The 18,515-nt window shown below is 32.9% G+C and overlaps 1 protein-coding gene across 1 annotated transcript in view; it reads right to left on the bottom strand.

Annotated features, from left to right (window-relative positions):
- LOC128184160 (pyrokinin-1 receptor-like) overlaps positions 1-15,040 on the bottom strand; it is a 32,851-nt gene extending 17,811 nt beyond the window's left edge. Inside the window, exon 1 of the mRNA XM_052853519.1 lies at positions 14,528-15,040. Within this exon, the coding sequence (XP_052709479.1) occupies positions 14,528-14,798 (271 nt within the window). The 5' untranslated portion in view covers positions 14,799-15,040. The remainder of the gene's footprint in view (positions 1-14,527) is intronic.
- Positions 15,041-18,515: the final 3,475 nt, after the last annotated feature.

Raw genomic sequence — 18,515 nt, 5'->3', positions numbered from 1 at the left:
AAGTAAAAATCCATATATTTTGTTTTTAAAATTTGGATATCTTTTTCTTATTCAGTCTAAAAATGGCCACGTACCTTCTTAATCTACGAATAAAAATTAAAATAAAATAGGTAATAAGTTTAAACTTAATTCACAACGCATAAAAAAAACATTTTTCTGTCGCGATGGGATGTTCTTGCGCTTGCAGTGCAATTATTATTAATTCCATTCTCAGACAGTCTCATGCCAGAACAACAGTATTGTGTAACAAAAAGCCGGTGTTATATCAGAAAATTCAATTCAAAATCTTAACTGTTGATGGAATTGTTTTGAAATATGATGAAAGGCACTTCATGACACAATTTTTTTCAGTGTAAATTTAATGGGGTCTTATTACAGCGTTTAACCTATAAGACGTTATATATGCATCTGTGCTAACGTTTTAAGGTTTATTCTATCAGGAACTTCCGCTTGTAAAGTGGGTTTTTAACAATGGCTATAAACTTGAAGAATCAAATTCCGCTTATTTGATGCATGTATACGAAGAAGATGTTGTCCGTCGTCCACATTGCTCACATTCAGAACATAAATATGGGTTGGTAGAGAAGAGAAGTACCCGACGTCATTAAAACGTTATTGAAAGGACCTTACGTTGGAGTAGTGTACAGATAAAAATAATGGTCTCATTATCAAAACCTTTCTATTTTATGAAATTACATAGTTATGTCTACCTTTTGGTAAAATATTGTTTATTTTGGGGAGAAGGCCGTTTTTGGTGTTTATCGTACCTAGTTCTTTTGTTTCTAAATATGATTTCTAGAGAAAAAAAAGGATATTTTATTTATTTATTTTTTTACCTCTGATATTATATAATTTGGCTCCTATCATTTAACTAAAAGACAACCATATAACGGAACATATTTATTTCAAAACGTTTAGGAAGTAGCATTCGAAGTAAGCTCACAAAAACTCAAATTCATGGCTGAATTTATACGTAAACTAATTGAATACCACTTAAATTTGTACTTTCGCTATTTTAAACTAATTCTGCAATTGTGTTAGAATTTTACAATTGTGAACATGGGGAAAAAATCTTGCGAAGAGATGCAATAGAATTGTTTGGGCGTGTAGCATTACTGTGGCTATAAAACGAAAATATTTTCCTTATGATCCTTTATCCCTTTAACCTGAGGGTAAGTCAAAGTAATGGAATACCAAAAAAAAAAATCAAACCAAGATAACCAATATACCATTCTCGCTATCTAGTGATTCTAATACTGCAGATTGATCAATAATAAAATTCAAATGATGGTACTAAAATAAATTGTAAAAAATGTTAGATATGTTGTCACACACTTTGCAGAACTCTATGTTAAAAACACATGAATCATATTACCGATCACATAAAACAGAAATAAAAAAAAAATAGTGAGGCAAAATTAAAATATTGTTGTTTTTATTTGACAGTTATGATCGGACGTTTTCGTTGTTGCTAAGCCGATCAAAAGGCGCCGTAATAGCGGGATTAATCACGATTTATGATACTGACAATCAATAGAAACACGGCCAGTTGGTATCATGTTTATCAATTTGATAACAGTTCGTCAACCTTTAATTTACGACTGCGAGAGGACAGGAAGTGGATCCAACTCAGCGGAAACAGTTGTCGTCTGCTCAATAATCATTTATTCAGTCGGTTTGCTGATGATGTATGTGGCCATGCTAAATAACCAATCCCCCCCCCTCCCGAAAAATATTAAAATTTATTCAATTGAAGAACATTCATGGATTGTATTGAATATATCCATTCGTTAAAAAAAACTTTATGGATGATGAAAAAGAAATCCAGATCATATTTGAAATTGAATCGTTCTGGCTTTTGTAGATTCAGTGTATGTCTGTTGCTGATAAATAAAGCGATTCTAGAACATTTGCCAAATAGATTGCATTGGTGTACACTGAAGTCAAAGCCAAGGCTATCATAAAATGTCATTGTTAGTTTGATCATTAATATCTTTAACCATAGACAAGGATTCTTGATTTGTGTTGTTGTGGATAGTGGTAATGTACAGTCGATTTTCCTCGAGAACTATTGGAAGTCTTGGCTCTAGATAGTTGTCTTTTGGTCCTTATGAAATAAAATATTTAAAAACCCCGGCTACAATCTTCCAAAAACAAACTTTAATAAAAGTGCTTCCACAGTTAGAGTTCTACTAATGTGTACTTATTAAACTAGTAAATCAAACGATGACCTTTATTTCGAAAAGTGAAACATTTAAATGAAAACTCACAATTCATGCAGTCTGCCTTTGGAACGAGATACAGATATGAAAGTTAGAAATGCAAAAATGTTTGTTTAACGATAATAGTATCTCTTTTTTTCTAATTCTTTGCTAAATCTTACAAAACTAACTACAGATATTTTGTCCAAAACATTTTTCATACACTAAGACAACAATTAGATGCAACGCGTATTTTTGATACCCGAATTTAAGTAATAGAAGCAGATGAGCATCATTAGACTATTTGTTCTATACAACGGGTATTCACCTCTTCAGCAATGAACTAATGACATATCGTGTAGGAACAAGAAAACACATCAATATTAATTGGCCATATGGGCGGTCACATATCCAATAGGAGAATTGTCCTCTTCGAATTATTCTAATGGAGGGTACTTAGATCCAACTGTATCAATCGAAGATGAGACTATTTATCAATGAGATGAGGGGTAAAAACAACAACAGTGGATTTTACCCTCCATGAATCTGAATAAAACAGTATCCTTAAAGATAACACGGCATAATAAATTTCAACCAAAAAAAAAATGTTTTCCTGGTCAGGATTAAAACTCATAAACACTAAATCGAAACTTTGCACAATTTAATTATTACAGTTTAAATAAAAATTATTTAAAAGTTCATTATAATGGGAAATGTGTGAGTACACACGCATATCAGGTAAACCATCTTAATCTCCCATGATAGAACAGACGAAAGAAGCTCTCTGACACAGATTTCATGTGTCAGTTTCGCAATGTACATTTCCGATACGTGCATCATGAACTTGTTTGAAATTTACAGCAGATCAATCCGAGGCCGTGGGTGGTGATTTCTGTTACAGAGAAACTTACAACGAAGTTAACGTATGTTTCTTTGCCCGAACAACCCCATTAAAATAACAATAGGTTTGAATGAACTGTCCAGAAATCGATTGCATGACCAATTCCTCTTTAAATTTGATTTGGCAACTTTTGAAATCTTACAAAAAATTTTAAGCATTTCTAGTTCACAAATTTGAAATGAATAAAGTAAATTTTTCAGTATCTCTTTCACAAACGTGTAGAATACCTGGTAATTAAATCAAAGATTTCCTATCAATTAAAGTCATATTATTTTAATGTTTATACAGTTATATACACTGAATAGTCATGTAAATGTTAAGCATTTGTCACGTTTATGTAGAAATGTTAACAAATAATATACGTTCACCAAATGACTAATACCAACGATTTCTAATTTTTAAGAGAGCTGCTGAATAATCGCTGCCATTGTTAGACTTCACATGTAGTATATTGATCTCCTCTGGAATAAGAGTTCTGTTTAAAATATGAGTTGGAATTAAGGTTCTGTTTAAAATTTGAGGGTTTTTTCCTGGAATCTTTGATTGTTAAAAATATGAGTTGGAAATTAGGGTTCTGTTTAAAATTTGAGGGTTTTTTTTCCTGGAATCTTTGATTTTAAAACCAATAGGGGTGTTTCTTATAAGTCAATAGGAGTTATGTCTACAAGTTTTATTGCAAAAAGTGCAGAGCCTTTTAGAGATATTATACAAAAAAGTACTACACATAGAATCTAGAATTTGTGTCCTTGACATATTGTCTATTAATCTCACAATTGACAAAGGTCTTTTTTCGTCAGAGAGTTTTCGATAAAAGTCCATTGCAAAAGCTTAAACACCTATTGTAATGTCGTACAGAAACTACAGAGTAACACACAGACATAATGACAGACAGACGGACGGACAGACACGCCCTCACAAATTAACATCCCTTAATTCAGTTCAAGCCGTGGACAAAAATCACTTTTTGTTCTGTAATATTTCATGAATATTTGTCAGCATTTACCTTTTTTAAATACTGTTGATTCATAGTTAAACGCGCGGAAAATCGCAAGAAACACCCTTAGAGAGTTGAGAACTATAACAAACCAGGGGATAAGATCGACGTTCGCGAATATATTCTCGCGATTTGATGCAAAACAGCGGGATCGCGGAATTAAGTACTCGCGTAATATAAGGAATTTACAGAAATCTAACAAGAAACCAGCAAGTGTAGCAGCAGACTTTTCAATGTGTCAAGTTACACTTTCGAATATTCCTCCATCCATTATTTTCTCTTTTGCGTCCGACAAATAACTCACAAATGTTTTATGAATGGCTCCCTTACACCCACCAGTGTAATGATCAACGCGGTGATGGATGAAAAGCTTCATCTACAATTATAATATCCATTTACTTCTGATGAACTTTTCAACTCTGCTCTGCATGTTTTACATCAGAAGCGGTTTTTAGATGTAATTGAACGCTAACAGCTCTATGATACAAGTTTAAGTTTTGATCGATGGATTGATTAAAATGATGTGGTTTTCAATTTAAAGCTAATTATATAAGTGCTGCACGTCCAAATTATCAGCAGTGGTTGAATTATTACTGACGATTTACACATGAAGTTCGCGAACTTTTTTATATTCCAAGCAGTTCTTATTTGTCGGCTTTATTTCGAACACTTGAAAAATGAATTGCAAAAATTAAAATCTTAAATTCATGACACGAAACTAGTAGCAAAATTTTGCCATATTGAAATAAGATAAATCCAAACAAGAGGCCAAGGGGCCTTAACGGTCATCTTACTACCATGGCCTATACACTAACTTGTCGAGAAGTCTCAATATGCATTTAATTAAGTTTCATTCTGGATTAGAAAAATTACAATATTGTAATGACGACCACCTCTCTGCCTGAAATTACAAAACCTGAAATTTATAATAAGCGAAAAATCCAAAGATCATGATACTAGTATAGTGCTTGGCCTGATAATACAAAGGTACAAGGCTCTGATAGAAAAAAATGTCCCCATAATTGTTAACTTTCAAGAAGTTTTTCATAGATAAACTAAAACAAGGTGGCTAGTATAGCTGCAGGTATGCAGCTCCTTGTCTGAAAAATAAATCGCATGGACCTTGGAGCAACAGTGCCGCCCATTGAAAAGAGTTTATTAAAAACGTGCGCTAGTTCTGGACATATTTAAATTTAACCTGATTTATACATAAATGTGAAAACAATTACAAGCATTAAATACTCAATGCAATTTCCTACTGCTATAGTCTCTTTACTTGCCTCAGTTTTTCCTGGAACAAGCTACCGATCTCGGAAAATTAAGTATGTTATTGGGTAAATTCTCTTTTAAGTCTTGATCTAGACTCTCATTCAAAAATCAATGAGAAAAAAAGAATAAAAGTTTATCCTTTTAATAAAAGTACCTTAAGGATGAAGTCTAGACCCATTCATAACAAAATCTTACAATTTAGCACATTAAATGGTCAAACTTTAAGAATAAAACGTCCTATGGATGAATTTGGAAACCTACACATTTTGTGTTTTTAGAATGAGATCAAGTTATTTCATGATGTCATGACGTCATATTTTGACGCAAGAAAAAGATAGCTACGCCCTACTGAAAGTCCAAGGTCTTGTTAAAATGGTTCTAAAACGTCTTGTAAACCCGTTCTTTATAATTCACAAAAAAGTCATATAGCTATTGTTCAAACTAAAATTCTTCAACAAGGGATTTTAGTTTAGATTGATATAATATCAATTCATTATCTTCTGTACACAGATAATTTCTTTATCAACAAGTTTCTTGGGGGGGGGGGTTTGTTGGTGAAGTGGCATGATTGCTACAAAAATTATTATTTTAAAATACAAAGTCTATCACGTTCTGATCGAAAATTTAATTTTAAGGCAACATCAGTATTACCAGTGAACAGACACGCCATATTTTTTGTCTTTACATTTGGGACATAAACTACGAGCAACATTTCTTTTGATGTTTTAAGCAGACGACAGCTCTTGATAAAAGATGCTTTCCAAAATTTTTATGACATTCCCGACATTTTATGAGTATGTTAACCTAATTTATTGGCGAGTTTGAGAGGTGCACACTAATCACTTTTCATGTTGTTGTCAAAGAGCATAAAATCTAGTCTCAGATCGATGAGGTTTGTTGAAAGAACAATTTGTGTTTTTTTAAAATTGCATTTTCAGGTGGTACATGTCTGTGACATCTAACGATATTATTAGGATTTAAGTTCATTATAATCAAAATACTCTCACTGGTTTAGAATTTTGAAATTTCATAATTTTTAACCGAATTTTTTTTTTTTGAAAGGTAAAATTTTTAAAAATCTCCAGCGGCATTCGAATTCATGATTTACTGATAACCCACTAAGCTACACTGTTATGTTACAATTTTGGGAAACAAACTTTTTATAAGATCATACTTGACTTTATTGTTTATTCCGATAAATAATATGTCACAACATGGCGGTGCCCCATATCACCTTAATATACACCACTCAATTGACCGCAGACTAAGTCTTTATTCCAATCTCATCCAAATATTGTCTGCATTATCTTAGTTTAAAATCCTGCTTTTGAACTGGGCTACAAGTTAATATTATGCTTATTATGTCTATAAAACCATTTCACGATAACTGCAGCACTGCATGGTCTCTTGCAGGGCGATTTGATATACTTGGATGGAGATTTAGTAGGTAGATATGTAATTCAATGACGTACTAAATAAAACGGTTAACTTTGCGTTACGTCCTTTTTCACTAAACTTTGTCAATTTGCCCAGAAAAGGACCACCACAGTTACTGTAAAAGTGGTGTATAAGTTTCCTTTCGAACAAGCTTAAGATATCCATGCAAGAAGCTGAATCTCACTCACGTGACCAGTTCAGGTAAAAACACTTTAAAAGCTCTAGAATGTATTCTTATAGATCTAATTGTCATGTTGGTATCTGGTGAGGAGCTGTCACGTATATGGATTAAAGCCTAAAAGTAAGCACGAGTCTGACATAGAAATGCCAGGAAGAGGGAGATAAAGAGTTATATATCTACAGATTGAATTACAGACATTGTTGGAGAAGAAGAAAGACAACGCATTGCCTATAGTCTTTTGATGCTTTTAGATGTTAGAGTTGGCTCAATGATCAGCAATTGCAGACAGCTTAATGTATCACCTTACTCAATGCATGTTTTCACGCTATGCGTCATAACATAACAGGATGGTTTGAAACATTAATTTAGCTTTTGCAGTCGAAAAAAACAATGGCATCAACAATGCATATATCCACGTATCAGTTAAGCATATTATAATTATTTTGAAGTGAACATGTTGTTAATGTAACACTACCACTAACATTTAAATGCGATTATTGCCAACAAAATTATGACATTATATACTAGTAAAGCTGATACAAATAAGCAGAATGGTATTAAGGTAAGCATCATTTAATACCATTAAAATGGCAAGGATTTGAGTTATTTGAGAATAGTTTTTAAACTTTAAGAAATGGCGGGGTTTTATTTTGACCGTTTGTGATCTGTTTTTTTTTTTGTTTATATTTGGACAAATTACGCTTAACTAAGCTATTCGGTAAAAAACTATAAAATAACTATTAATGGAATATTCCAACTAGGGGAAATACCTTTCTGGACATGATCGTACTCTGTGAAATAATTTTTTACCACTCACCCCCACCCCCCCCCTCCCCCCCTTATTAACATCACAAGAGCAGGGGCGTCGGTCTTGATCTTCAGTGGGGAAGATGGGGTTAATCTAGAGTCAGTTTCCATTTAGAAAATCTTATCTCTAGCGGCCATTTTCTGAGTGGATTTTTTTCTTTATAGCTAGAGTATACGAGTATATATAAAAAGAGTATAAGACCGATACACGTTAATTTATGTTTTACATGAATAAAAAAGAAAATCATAATTAACATCAAAATAAATCACTGTTTGCCCCGTGAAACGATAAAATTATTGGTCCCAAACATCGATATGGTTGTTGTTGGGGGGTTTTTTTATGGAAGAAAAGTCAATTGTGGGAATCGTTCACATTTCCCCACAGTGGATGTTTTCGTTGAATTACAGATTGGGTTTTATGCATTTTACTGTCATTATCTAAAATTAAGGATATACTAGTAAAAAATCAGGAACAACTAAGAGACCAAAAATCGTCAAGTACCTTAATTGTCGTGATATATTGCAAAGATTGCAAATACATTTGATAGAAAATGAGGCCATCGAAAATATGCTACAATTTAAGCAAAAAACTCTCACAAAAAACTAATAAATTCTAGACCTATGCAGTCAAAGAGGATAAAGTGAGGATTAGGTAGCAGGAAGTTATGATATGTTTTTATTATAATCCCTAACTTGCCGTAGGAATGCTAAGCCTCCACATTGGTGCACATGATGGCCATAACTTTGATATTTTTAATATGCTTTGGCTGATTTTTTGCTATTATTTGACATGAAGTACGGGAAAACTTAAGGTAAATTTATATTATATATAATGTAGGGGATTTTTGCCTGTTGCAACATTAGCAGCGTTGTTTTTGGTAGGTTTTTGTTTTGTTTTATATTTGTTTTTTTCGGCAACTTAAAAGTTTTTAATAGTACTTGATAACAAATTTCCGCAAATAATTTCAGATATTCAGTATTGTCTTTCGAATTCCAATATCAATTGTACAGTGAATGTTCGGATAATGCCTAGTCTACAGTTTTAAAAAAGCTTTCAAAATCTGCGAGAGATTAAATTTGTGTTAAATGACGTTGGAGGCAGATTAATATATGTACATGCACAGTTTTTTCAGAGTTCAGACACTTAGCTTTCCTTAATTTTGATAATCAATGGCAATAGGAGTCACTTTTCTCAAGCTATGCGTTTATATATGTTCTCACAGAATTTAAAAAAAAAATATTTCAAAACATGGTTTGATTAAGATGTCGTTTGTTTTCTGTATTGCTTTTGTTGCATGGACGTGCAGATATTGTACTATATGAATGACTTAGTTTTGCAATCTTAGGTTATTCTGAGTGCAGAAAACAGCAATAAACATTTTAACTAGAAGTATCCCATTCGGCCTAAAAGCTAAAATTACAATGCACATGATTGTCCTCATCATCTGTAAAGACGCGTGCTTCGTAATCCGAGAAGTAACTTAATTATTGTATCGTACATTTCCCTCCCAAATGCAATATTGGAAACGTCACGAACTGTGATGTAAACTGAAAGAAATAGCTATTCCAAAATTACACAACCCCCACGAACTTAAATCCGATCAGCTTTGACCGCCAAATTCCCAAATCGGGACGTTATCTGTGTCATTCACCAAGAAAGTCAGTTCCGTGTCACGTGACCTAAGATAATCCCTTTTTTTTTCTCGCCATATTTCGGTATACAAGTAGTACGCGCGACGTCTAGACCAATGATAAACGGGAGAAGAAGATATATACCAAGAGAATCACCAATCCGTAATTGACACGTGAATGAAAAGCAGCCGACAGGAAGTTTCTGAATGGGGGAGAGCCACCAAACTATTAGCGTCAGAGAGATTATGATCTGAGAACGTGCGCTTTATATTTATATCATACAGGCATGATTCTTTTTTTAAATACAAACGGAAGCTTAAGTCGGCCATACAATTTGTCATTTTGGGGTTGTACTTTTTGAAAACACTGTTTTCAGTTTTGTTTTGTTTTTTTTTTTGGGGTTTTGGTTTCAAAGATACAAAAGAGTAATATTCATCTATCTTTTGCCCTTTTTTCACTAGCTCATATTTCTTTCGTGTTATAATACATGTATATTCTTTTTTTTAATATAGTATGCATCACAAATAATGTATTTATATTGTTTTGAAGTATTAAAAGAATGTTATATACATGCAGTTCTTAAAAACGCCTTCTGTGTGTAAAAAAAATTCTTGTTTTTTAAGAGAAAAGATTGACAGAAACATGAATTTTGCTTCTATCCCAAGCTTGAAAAATATAAACCCGATAAGAGTTTGATTTTTGCAGCATTTTCTGTATAATTTCTCACTGTAGGTTATATTGAGTTGAACAGCCTGTAGAGATTCATATATCTCTGTACACTTGCTGTGTCGATCCTTATTAAAGTGAATTAGTGGCAAAAATTAGAAAAATTGCTACTTGGCTCCATCAAGATAAAATTCATCAAAAATGAAACGTCTATAGTTTTTGCATATTTAAATTACATAACACGTACTAGTATCGTATCAAATCATATATCAATACAGACTGAACTTCCGTGTTTTCTTTTTTATTGTTAAATGAAGTTTTAAAAGTTAGAACCATTTTAACAAGAGCTTGGACTTTGGGTAGTTGTGTCAAACAGCATTGTGACCTATTCCTGTCTATTTCTTTGCTGGCCTCTCAGCCATGGCTCTTTGAAATCAACAAGATTTGACTAGCCTTTGAGCTAAGACTACGAAATTGGTGTGTATTTCACTTGAAACCAGCGTCATTTTAACTTGTTGTGACACAAGAAACGGAAAGTCCAAAGTCGTGTTAAAATGGTTCTTAACATTTTACGTCTAAAGAAAAGTAATAAATCATAGTTAATTAATAACGTGTACTTGTAATTTCTTATTTCTCTAGAAACTCTCACTCAGAATAGAAGCAGAACAATAGCATACATTTGCGAAAATTTGGCTCTCTATCATTTGTGGTGAATTCCATTTTAGTTGACTTTAACGAAGTTAGATGTCCGTGACAACTTTGTAGTATTATTCGGACAAAGAAGACTTTGGTTAATTTTAAGTAACTCCACTTTACCGAATGTACATCTTTATCAGTTGTAATGTTGTAAATTCTGAACCGTGTGGCAGTAAATACAAACTTAATCACTTGTCAGTAGTTTGTAAAGCATTACATTAAATACTTTTGAAGGAAATTAACGCAAATCGATGCTTACATAGTTCCCACTCATCCTCCTTAGTATGTTCAGGAGAAAAACAAAATATGAATGGCTGTGTATATAAAATGCTGTATTATGTTTTATTACACGTTTAACTCGCCTTCTATGATATGCATTAAAGACTGCTAAACTCCAAGTAGATATATAACACCGATGACGGAGATCAAAGCTACTCACATTAAGCGAGATAACACCAAGTTCTCGTCGACTGCTGAGTTTTATTCTGGGTTAAACGGGGTCTGTTTTAAGTCAGCCTGCCCGTAGATTTTTAACGCCCGTATTATGATCATAATCTTGCATGTATAGATATTGTACCGGTAACTAGTACGCACAACGTACGAACATCATATCAATGGGATTTCTTTAAAAAAAAAATCAACTAGTAATTGAAATATTTAACAGAGATTACTAGAGTATTTCTGATATTCAGGACGTTGTAATGGAAATTATCATGCAGATTTTGCAACGACTTCAAATAAAAAAAAATCAATTAACAAGATATTGGAGTCATATGGATATATTGCCTACCCACGTGACCTTATCTAAAGGTCCACTAATAATATTATATTATCCATAAAATCATTTAAGCGTGATATCTGATTCTGAAAATATTGAATACAATTGCATGTATCTCATCACGACGTCAACTATTACGATGACTTAGTCGCACTAAAAGTTAACTGGTGTTGTGTGTTTGATTGCTACGTCCGTTCAACATGTGCATCTTGTTAATTGATTCAACTTCCTGGTTTCTATCAGCTAATGGTGGATACTTGTGGTGCGTAAACTCGTATACAGCAGAACACCTTTGGAACACGTTTTTTGTTTAGATTTGACAGAAAAATAAAATAAACTCAGTGAGACATACGACGCCTTCTTAAAATTTAAGGACAGAAGCAAGAAACACACATGTATGCAAAAAAAGGAACACATTATAGACCCTCTCCAACCTCAAATATATATAATTATAGATAATATGAATAAATAAAAATAATCAAGTTAACTTATAAACAACAAATTTATTATTGAACTATTGTAAATACCAACAAAATCACTAACACTAAGTCTTAACTAAATATACCAAGTTAAAAGCTGTCGAATCTTTTTTTTTTATTTCTTCAAAACTACTTGCTGGTTTGTGTGTGTGTGTGTGTGGGGGGGGGGGGGGGGGGGGTGGGGGGGGGGGGGAGAGAGGTTATATGTAATAGATCGCAAGTTGTCATCCCGTTAGATAGAAAATTCGTGAGAGTGTGGTCGGTCTTAACGAACATTGACCCCCAAAAAAACCTAAAAACGATCAGTAATGATTTTTTATTGAATCAAAAAGAACCAAAATTTAAAAATCAACAGAAAATATTTTTCGTTTCAAACCATTAAATGGTTTTGCTTTTATTTAGCTGACCTGTACCCATATCGTTCTATCGCGGCAGTTTTTTTTTCTGTCTTATCATGTGCCTTCGCCATTGTTTATTCACTCTCGGCTTACAAACATTAAATATTCATTTATTTTATCTATGAGAAAAGGCAATGATCGATTTCAGACCAGGAAGACAACCGTCTTAAATCGAGAAAGAAAACAGTCTGTACTTTAATGTTCGTCACACAAAGCTACCCAACTGCCATTTTGTTATCATCATGACCTTCACTTTGTTTTTTTTTCTGATGAAATTGCGAGAGATCAGAGAAAATGGGATAAATAGATATTAATTCTAAGAAGAAAAAAAAATTGAGCAACCGACTAATGCATGATATCAAATCCAATTGCTTTCAACCTCTACGAGCATGAAATAAAGATATATTGTTTATAAACAGATAGTGAAAGTACGAAGATAAATGAGTTTTAAAAACTATAATAAAAAAAATTTCTAAAAAGATATTAGTAAATCAAACAAGACGACCAACTGTATCACAGAATTGTTTGAATATAAGAGTAAGCCAGAATATTATCTATAAATATCCATATATCGTCACCAAAAAAAAAATTCCTATTTGTATCTTTGCAATTATGACATAAGAAATCTCATTTACTGTAAACCAGCTTTAATTCGCGTGCGAGAAATTTTTGCGAGGTTCGTGAAGACATCGTCGTCGCGAATATTTCTCGCCACGAATCATTCGTTGTTGTTTAGGTGTTTTAACAAGACTGGTTTGAAGAATGCTGGGTCATGAACATTAGTCATCGCAGACCAGTTTATCGGAAATAAATCGCGAATTTAAGTCGTCACAAATGTTGGTATACATTATATGATTTGTAAAAAAATCTTAAAGGTAAAATCGATTAGTGTACTATATATCAAAAGGTAGATTTTGTTGAATTAGAAAAATCAATAGTAGCTATAATTATAATGAGGTTTTGAAACAATAATCAAAAGGGGCAAATTATTCCACTGAACTATAAAAATTTTGAATTTAAATTAAAGAAAAAAACCCAACTAACTCGAATATTTAAGATTCAAATGGCAAACTGTCATAACTTTGAGGCAGAAAAATAAAAATTGTATTGATTTAATGCTTCTCTATCTGACAAACAAATTCTATGCTTAAAAAAATATGAACCTGATTAATTTATTTTTTAAACTTACTTTTATAAAATCTTCTTTCAGATGCCTTATTTTTTTTAATTGTCCTTGGCCTTTAAATGTAAATTGCAATTATAATGTAATGCCACTCTAGCAGGTGTTGATTTATTACATTGATTTTGCCATTATCTGTAATCAAGCTTACAATAGGCGGATGAATGATGGGCCGTTTGAGAGATGATTTTGTTGATTTTTTTGTATTAATTTCTTTTCTCTCGACAGGATTAAGTCGTGTAAAAGTGCATCGCTGACAAGAATAGACGACACTTGATGCTGACATTGCTATCTATGTCCAAAAGTGCGTTGTGTCTCTGTCACGTTAATGTGCGTTTATAATGGCCCGGTACCGTGAAAAAGTCCTGTAATTTGTAGCAGATCAGGAGCCATTAAAAAAGTTGCATCTTGTATATTCGCCAAAATGGACACATACATGCAGTTGTAAATTATGTCAGTTCCGGGTAGATTTGCATGTTTTACAGTATCTTCAATTGATATTAAAAACATTTCATGAAATTATCACTGTACATTAACCTATCTGTCAATATATATAGCCGTACTTAATCGTTTAATAAAATTTGTTATGAAACCAATGACCTTCCACGTTTTCAACATTAATGTAGTTTTTTTTAGATATAATACGAAAAAAGATGCTGTCAAACACTACCTAATTCCCATTTACACATTTTACCTATTGGATTTTTTTCCCAGCGGCTCTTTTGACATTTGATGTATTGCCATTACGAAGGTACAGCAAGTAATAATAATATATTTACATTTTATACTGGCGCTGAAACATTTATTTCAAATACCTTAGTAACTACTAAAATTAATTTGCGACTTTTCTATAATGTCCTCGGTACCTAAAGATTCAAGACTAAGAAAGTCTTTCACAAGATTCTTACCTAAAACGATCGTAAGCAGATCGGCAATGGCTAGATTCAACAGGTATATGTTGGTCACGGTATGCAAATACACCCGCTTTCGAAGAATCAAGCAGGTGGTCAGGTTACCTACACTTCCGGTCAGGAAAATGATGACGTAGACGATCGTTAGCAGCACTACCGTAAAAAGGTCTTTTTGTTTCTCTCCGAGTTTGGATATGACAATGGCTTCCATATCGGTGGCGTTCTGTTCTCCGATTCCGTCACTTGTTCCGTTCCGAGTGGCTGCCATATTTTTAAAAACACGTACTCTGACTATGAATGCTTTCACTTCTTATGATTTTACTGGTATTTATTTTGATTGCTTTTGGAAACTTCTAGAAGTTAAAAGGTCAATAGAATATCAGATATAGGTTTCCATAAGATGATTGCCAATGGTGAGTAAGTCGACACTATCAATCTTGGCCATCATAATTCAGTAATTAATGTTCTGCGCATCTTCGCCATTTCCCACTCGTCAATAGAGTCGATCTTTTTACCGATTGGACTGGTCTTATCATTATGAACACACCAACAAATAGAAATATGATGTCTTCCTCCCAACTGAGCTCTTCTCAGCATTACAGATAAGTATTGATATTGTATGTACGAGTACGCACGTGTTTACAAATAACTCCCCGCCCGTTCAAACGCTGTTTATGTTACAAAACTGAGATGTTTTTCTCTCACCTCATTCCTTCAAATCAGTGTTGTTCATTAGTGTGCATATTAAAACAGCATTCTTCTTCAATGAGGTGGATTGTTGAGGCATTGTGGAACATATCATCGTGTAAAGGACTTCCTAATTGCTCATTTGCATGACAAAGATTCCACATATTATTATTTTTTCTCTTTCTTCTTTGTCACATGCAGGAATATGCGCTAGAGAATGTTTCAACCTCTAGAAGAGTTATATCATACATGTGAACATATATATACACCGAGACGGCAAAATATATTTGTCGTGATTGCACTAGATCAATGATAGAACAGAAGGTAAATAAAAGATTTCGAGATAAAATCGGCGCGATTCAATTTCCCTGGACTGCCTTACTATAATGTATGTGTGTGTGTATACGTAAGTCGACTGCACTTTTATTGTTATCTGAATTTGTATCTGCAATACGCTCGGATCAAGCTAGAGCATAGTGGTTTTAACTCTTTAATCTTACGTGTGTACTTTTAATTGTATTCACATCAGTAGTTGCTTGCTTCTTTTTTTCCTGAATTCAAGAATCGTTCATGTTCCGGGTATTGTCATTTGATTCCACTTGAAAAAATAAGTGTAGTTTTATAACTTTTCTGCGATTGCAGTTTGTATTTTAATTGCCAAACTGTCAACTTTAAATTGCTGCTGTTAAGTTTAGGGTTTTTTTTTTTTGAGCCAATTGATGTGGTAAAGTGCTCTCTGTAGATTGAAGGAAGCGATTGTTAGATTGCTGCTACAGAGGACTGTAACGGTTTCCTTGCACACACACATTGTAATTAAAAGAGCATAGATAAAAAATTTTAAATTATGTAATCCTGTGTTCGTGTCACTTAATTCTTTTTAAATTTCAGGGATTTTATGGCAAAACCAGGAAATTGAAATGTCGAGGTCGGAGGAACCCATTATAAGCGATTACCAAGCCTTTCTTGCATTTCAACCATCTTTTATAATTAATGTTTTATTTAGATTAACCAATGCTAAAATACAGTAATTATCTTCTGCAGGAAACAAGAGATTTATGTCCCCTGACTATCAAATGGCGATAATACAGCTCTGATGAGTTCATTTTTCCGTTAGTTATTTTCTTAACTTCACAATGCACACGCAACCAGTTTTCAATAATCTCTACGATCATACAGCTTAAGAAAGTGCTAGGGGTATATAGGGTAGACCGATGAGGTAATTTGAGATATCATTAATGGTCAGTCATATAAAAATATCAAAATCGTTCATTTTTCGATGTTCTTTTAATTTTCATAAACATGTGTTTAATTATATAGTACCAGATGCTAAGGGGTTGCAAAATGTACTGTATAGTACTAAGCATCGTATTTACCAAAATTCAAAATCTTAAGAAAAATTCGAGTACTTTTTTAATCGTAAACAAAGTGAAACATGTAACATAGACATGTAGAAACAGCTTTTCGACGTAAAACTCTACAAATATCCTATCATTTCCATTGACAAAACTCCGAGAGGATCAATTGTGGCAAAGTTGTGTCCTATTTGAAATTTCACATGTTAAGTTATACCCGTCCGCATCTACAACTTTTACCAGTATGTTGGTTTGAGTGAATAAACTAAACTGAATATCGATTCAAACTTTGAAAGATAAACTGTTGCAGTTGATAACTTTTGACTAATTACAACTTCTTACGGAGATATTATTCAAACAGAACACCGGTTTTTAAAGATAGATTTGTTAAGTGTCTTACTTAACAAAAAAAACGCAAATTTCCAATTTGATGTACCGAAAATTTCTTTGATGATTTTAAATGAATCATGTTAATGGAAATAAGGACTTTTTCCTACTTAAAACAAAATAGATAAGAATCCATCATTAGTACCGTTGCACTTTAAAATTTAAGACCAAATATATTTAAAGAATGTGTTACATAAGAAGTCTTAATTTTTTTAATAGAAAAAGCACAATTAGTAAGATCCATATGATAACATCTTCAAATAGACATAAAACCAATTATGACTTATTGAAAAAAATATATAATTACATATATGATAATTCAAACAAATATACGCTTCTATATCACAAATAGCCGACTTGGACCTACATTATCATATAACATGCGCGGATCTAGAGAAACGGGCTGAGGGTCGGCCCCTTCCCCCTTTTGAAAATTCCAACTAATCATATTCACATAGTAAAGTAAACCACCTTCCAAAAAACAAAAACTGAGATTGAATAACAGAACTTTGTATTCTGGTTAAATATTTGATGAAGGCAAAAAACGCCTTCCGGCAGCAGAGTGACTCCAAAGCTTTAAGAGCATGACCAGGAGACATTTGTTTTTGTTAAGTACATAACCATATAAAACACCTTTGGAAAGAAAATATATTGAATAAATAACATCCCTTACGCTCAGTGTTTTGTTGCAAGCAGTGTCGTATTAACAGAAGATTTTATAATCGATAAACTACACAGCCATATACGTTGTACTTTAATCAAAGCAATTTGATTTTTATCAATCTAGACGCCCCATTTACATGTTTTTTTACGAATTGAACATACGACGGATGGATTAGTCTACAGTACAGAAAGCATCATCATCATTATGTTTTACGTTGTATTTTTTTTTTCGTGAAACCTGCTCTTGATTTCTCCGTCTTGCACTTACAATTTTTAGATTCGATTGATCTGACTTGTAAAGTATACGATAAAATAACCTCCTTTTATCATTTAATTGGATAAACAATTTTGTTTTGCGCAATTTCCTAGAAATTGTATCAAATATTTTACCACAAGTCACATTTTGACCAGCGATTAAAAAAGAAATAAATCCATAAAATGAAGAATTCTATGTGTACATCATATTGACTTATGTGCGATCAAAGTTAAACCGTTATCTGTATTTCATGTATTTTATGTGTTTAAATTAGATATCTTTTAAATTCTTTAATCAATGCCATGGCCTGCATATGTTTAAACAGCTTACATGGTTTACACGATTAAATTACTTATTTCAAGCAGAAAAAATGCATATTTGTCATTAATTCTTGAAATGAACATCTTACAAAAAAAAAATTATACTTCTGATATACATACCCAGAACAAGAATTAGGAGATCTGCTGATGCCAGGCTTATCAGGTACGAATTTGTAACGGTATGCATGAAAGCATTCTTCACGATGACCACACATGTCAGCACGTTCCCGACAAGTCCTGTCAAAAACATTATGACGTAAACTATTGTCAAAATGACGTAACAGTCATCTTTCCGTTTTGGTCCCAATATTGCTTTCACG

This window comes from Crassostrea angulata, chromosome 5 (assembly GCF_025612915.1).
Source record: "Crassostrea angulata isolate pt1a10 chromosome 5, ASM2561291v2, whole genome shotgun sequence".
In the NCBI taxonomy this organism is placed as follows: Eukaryota; Metazoa; Mollusca; class Bivalvia; order Ostreida; family Ostreidae; genus Magallana; species Magallana angulata.
This window is presented reverse-complemented; position numbering and strand designations above follow the sequence as displayed.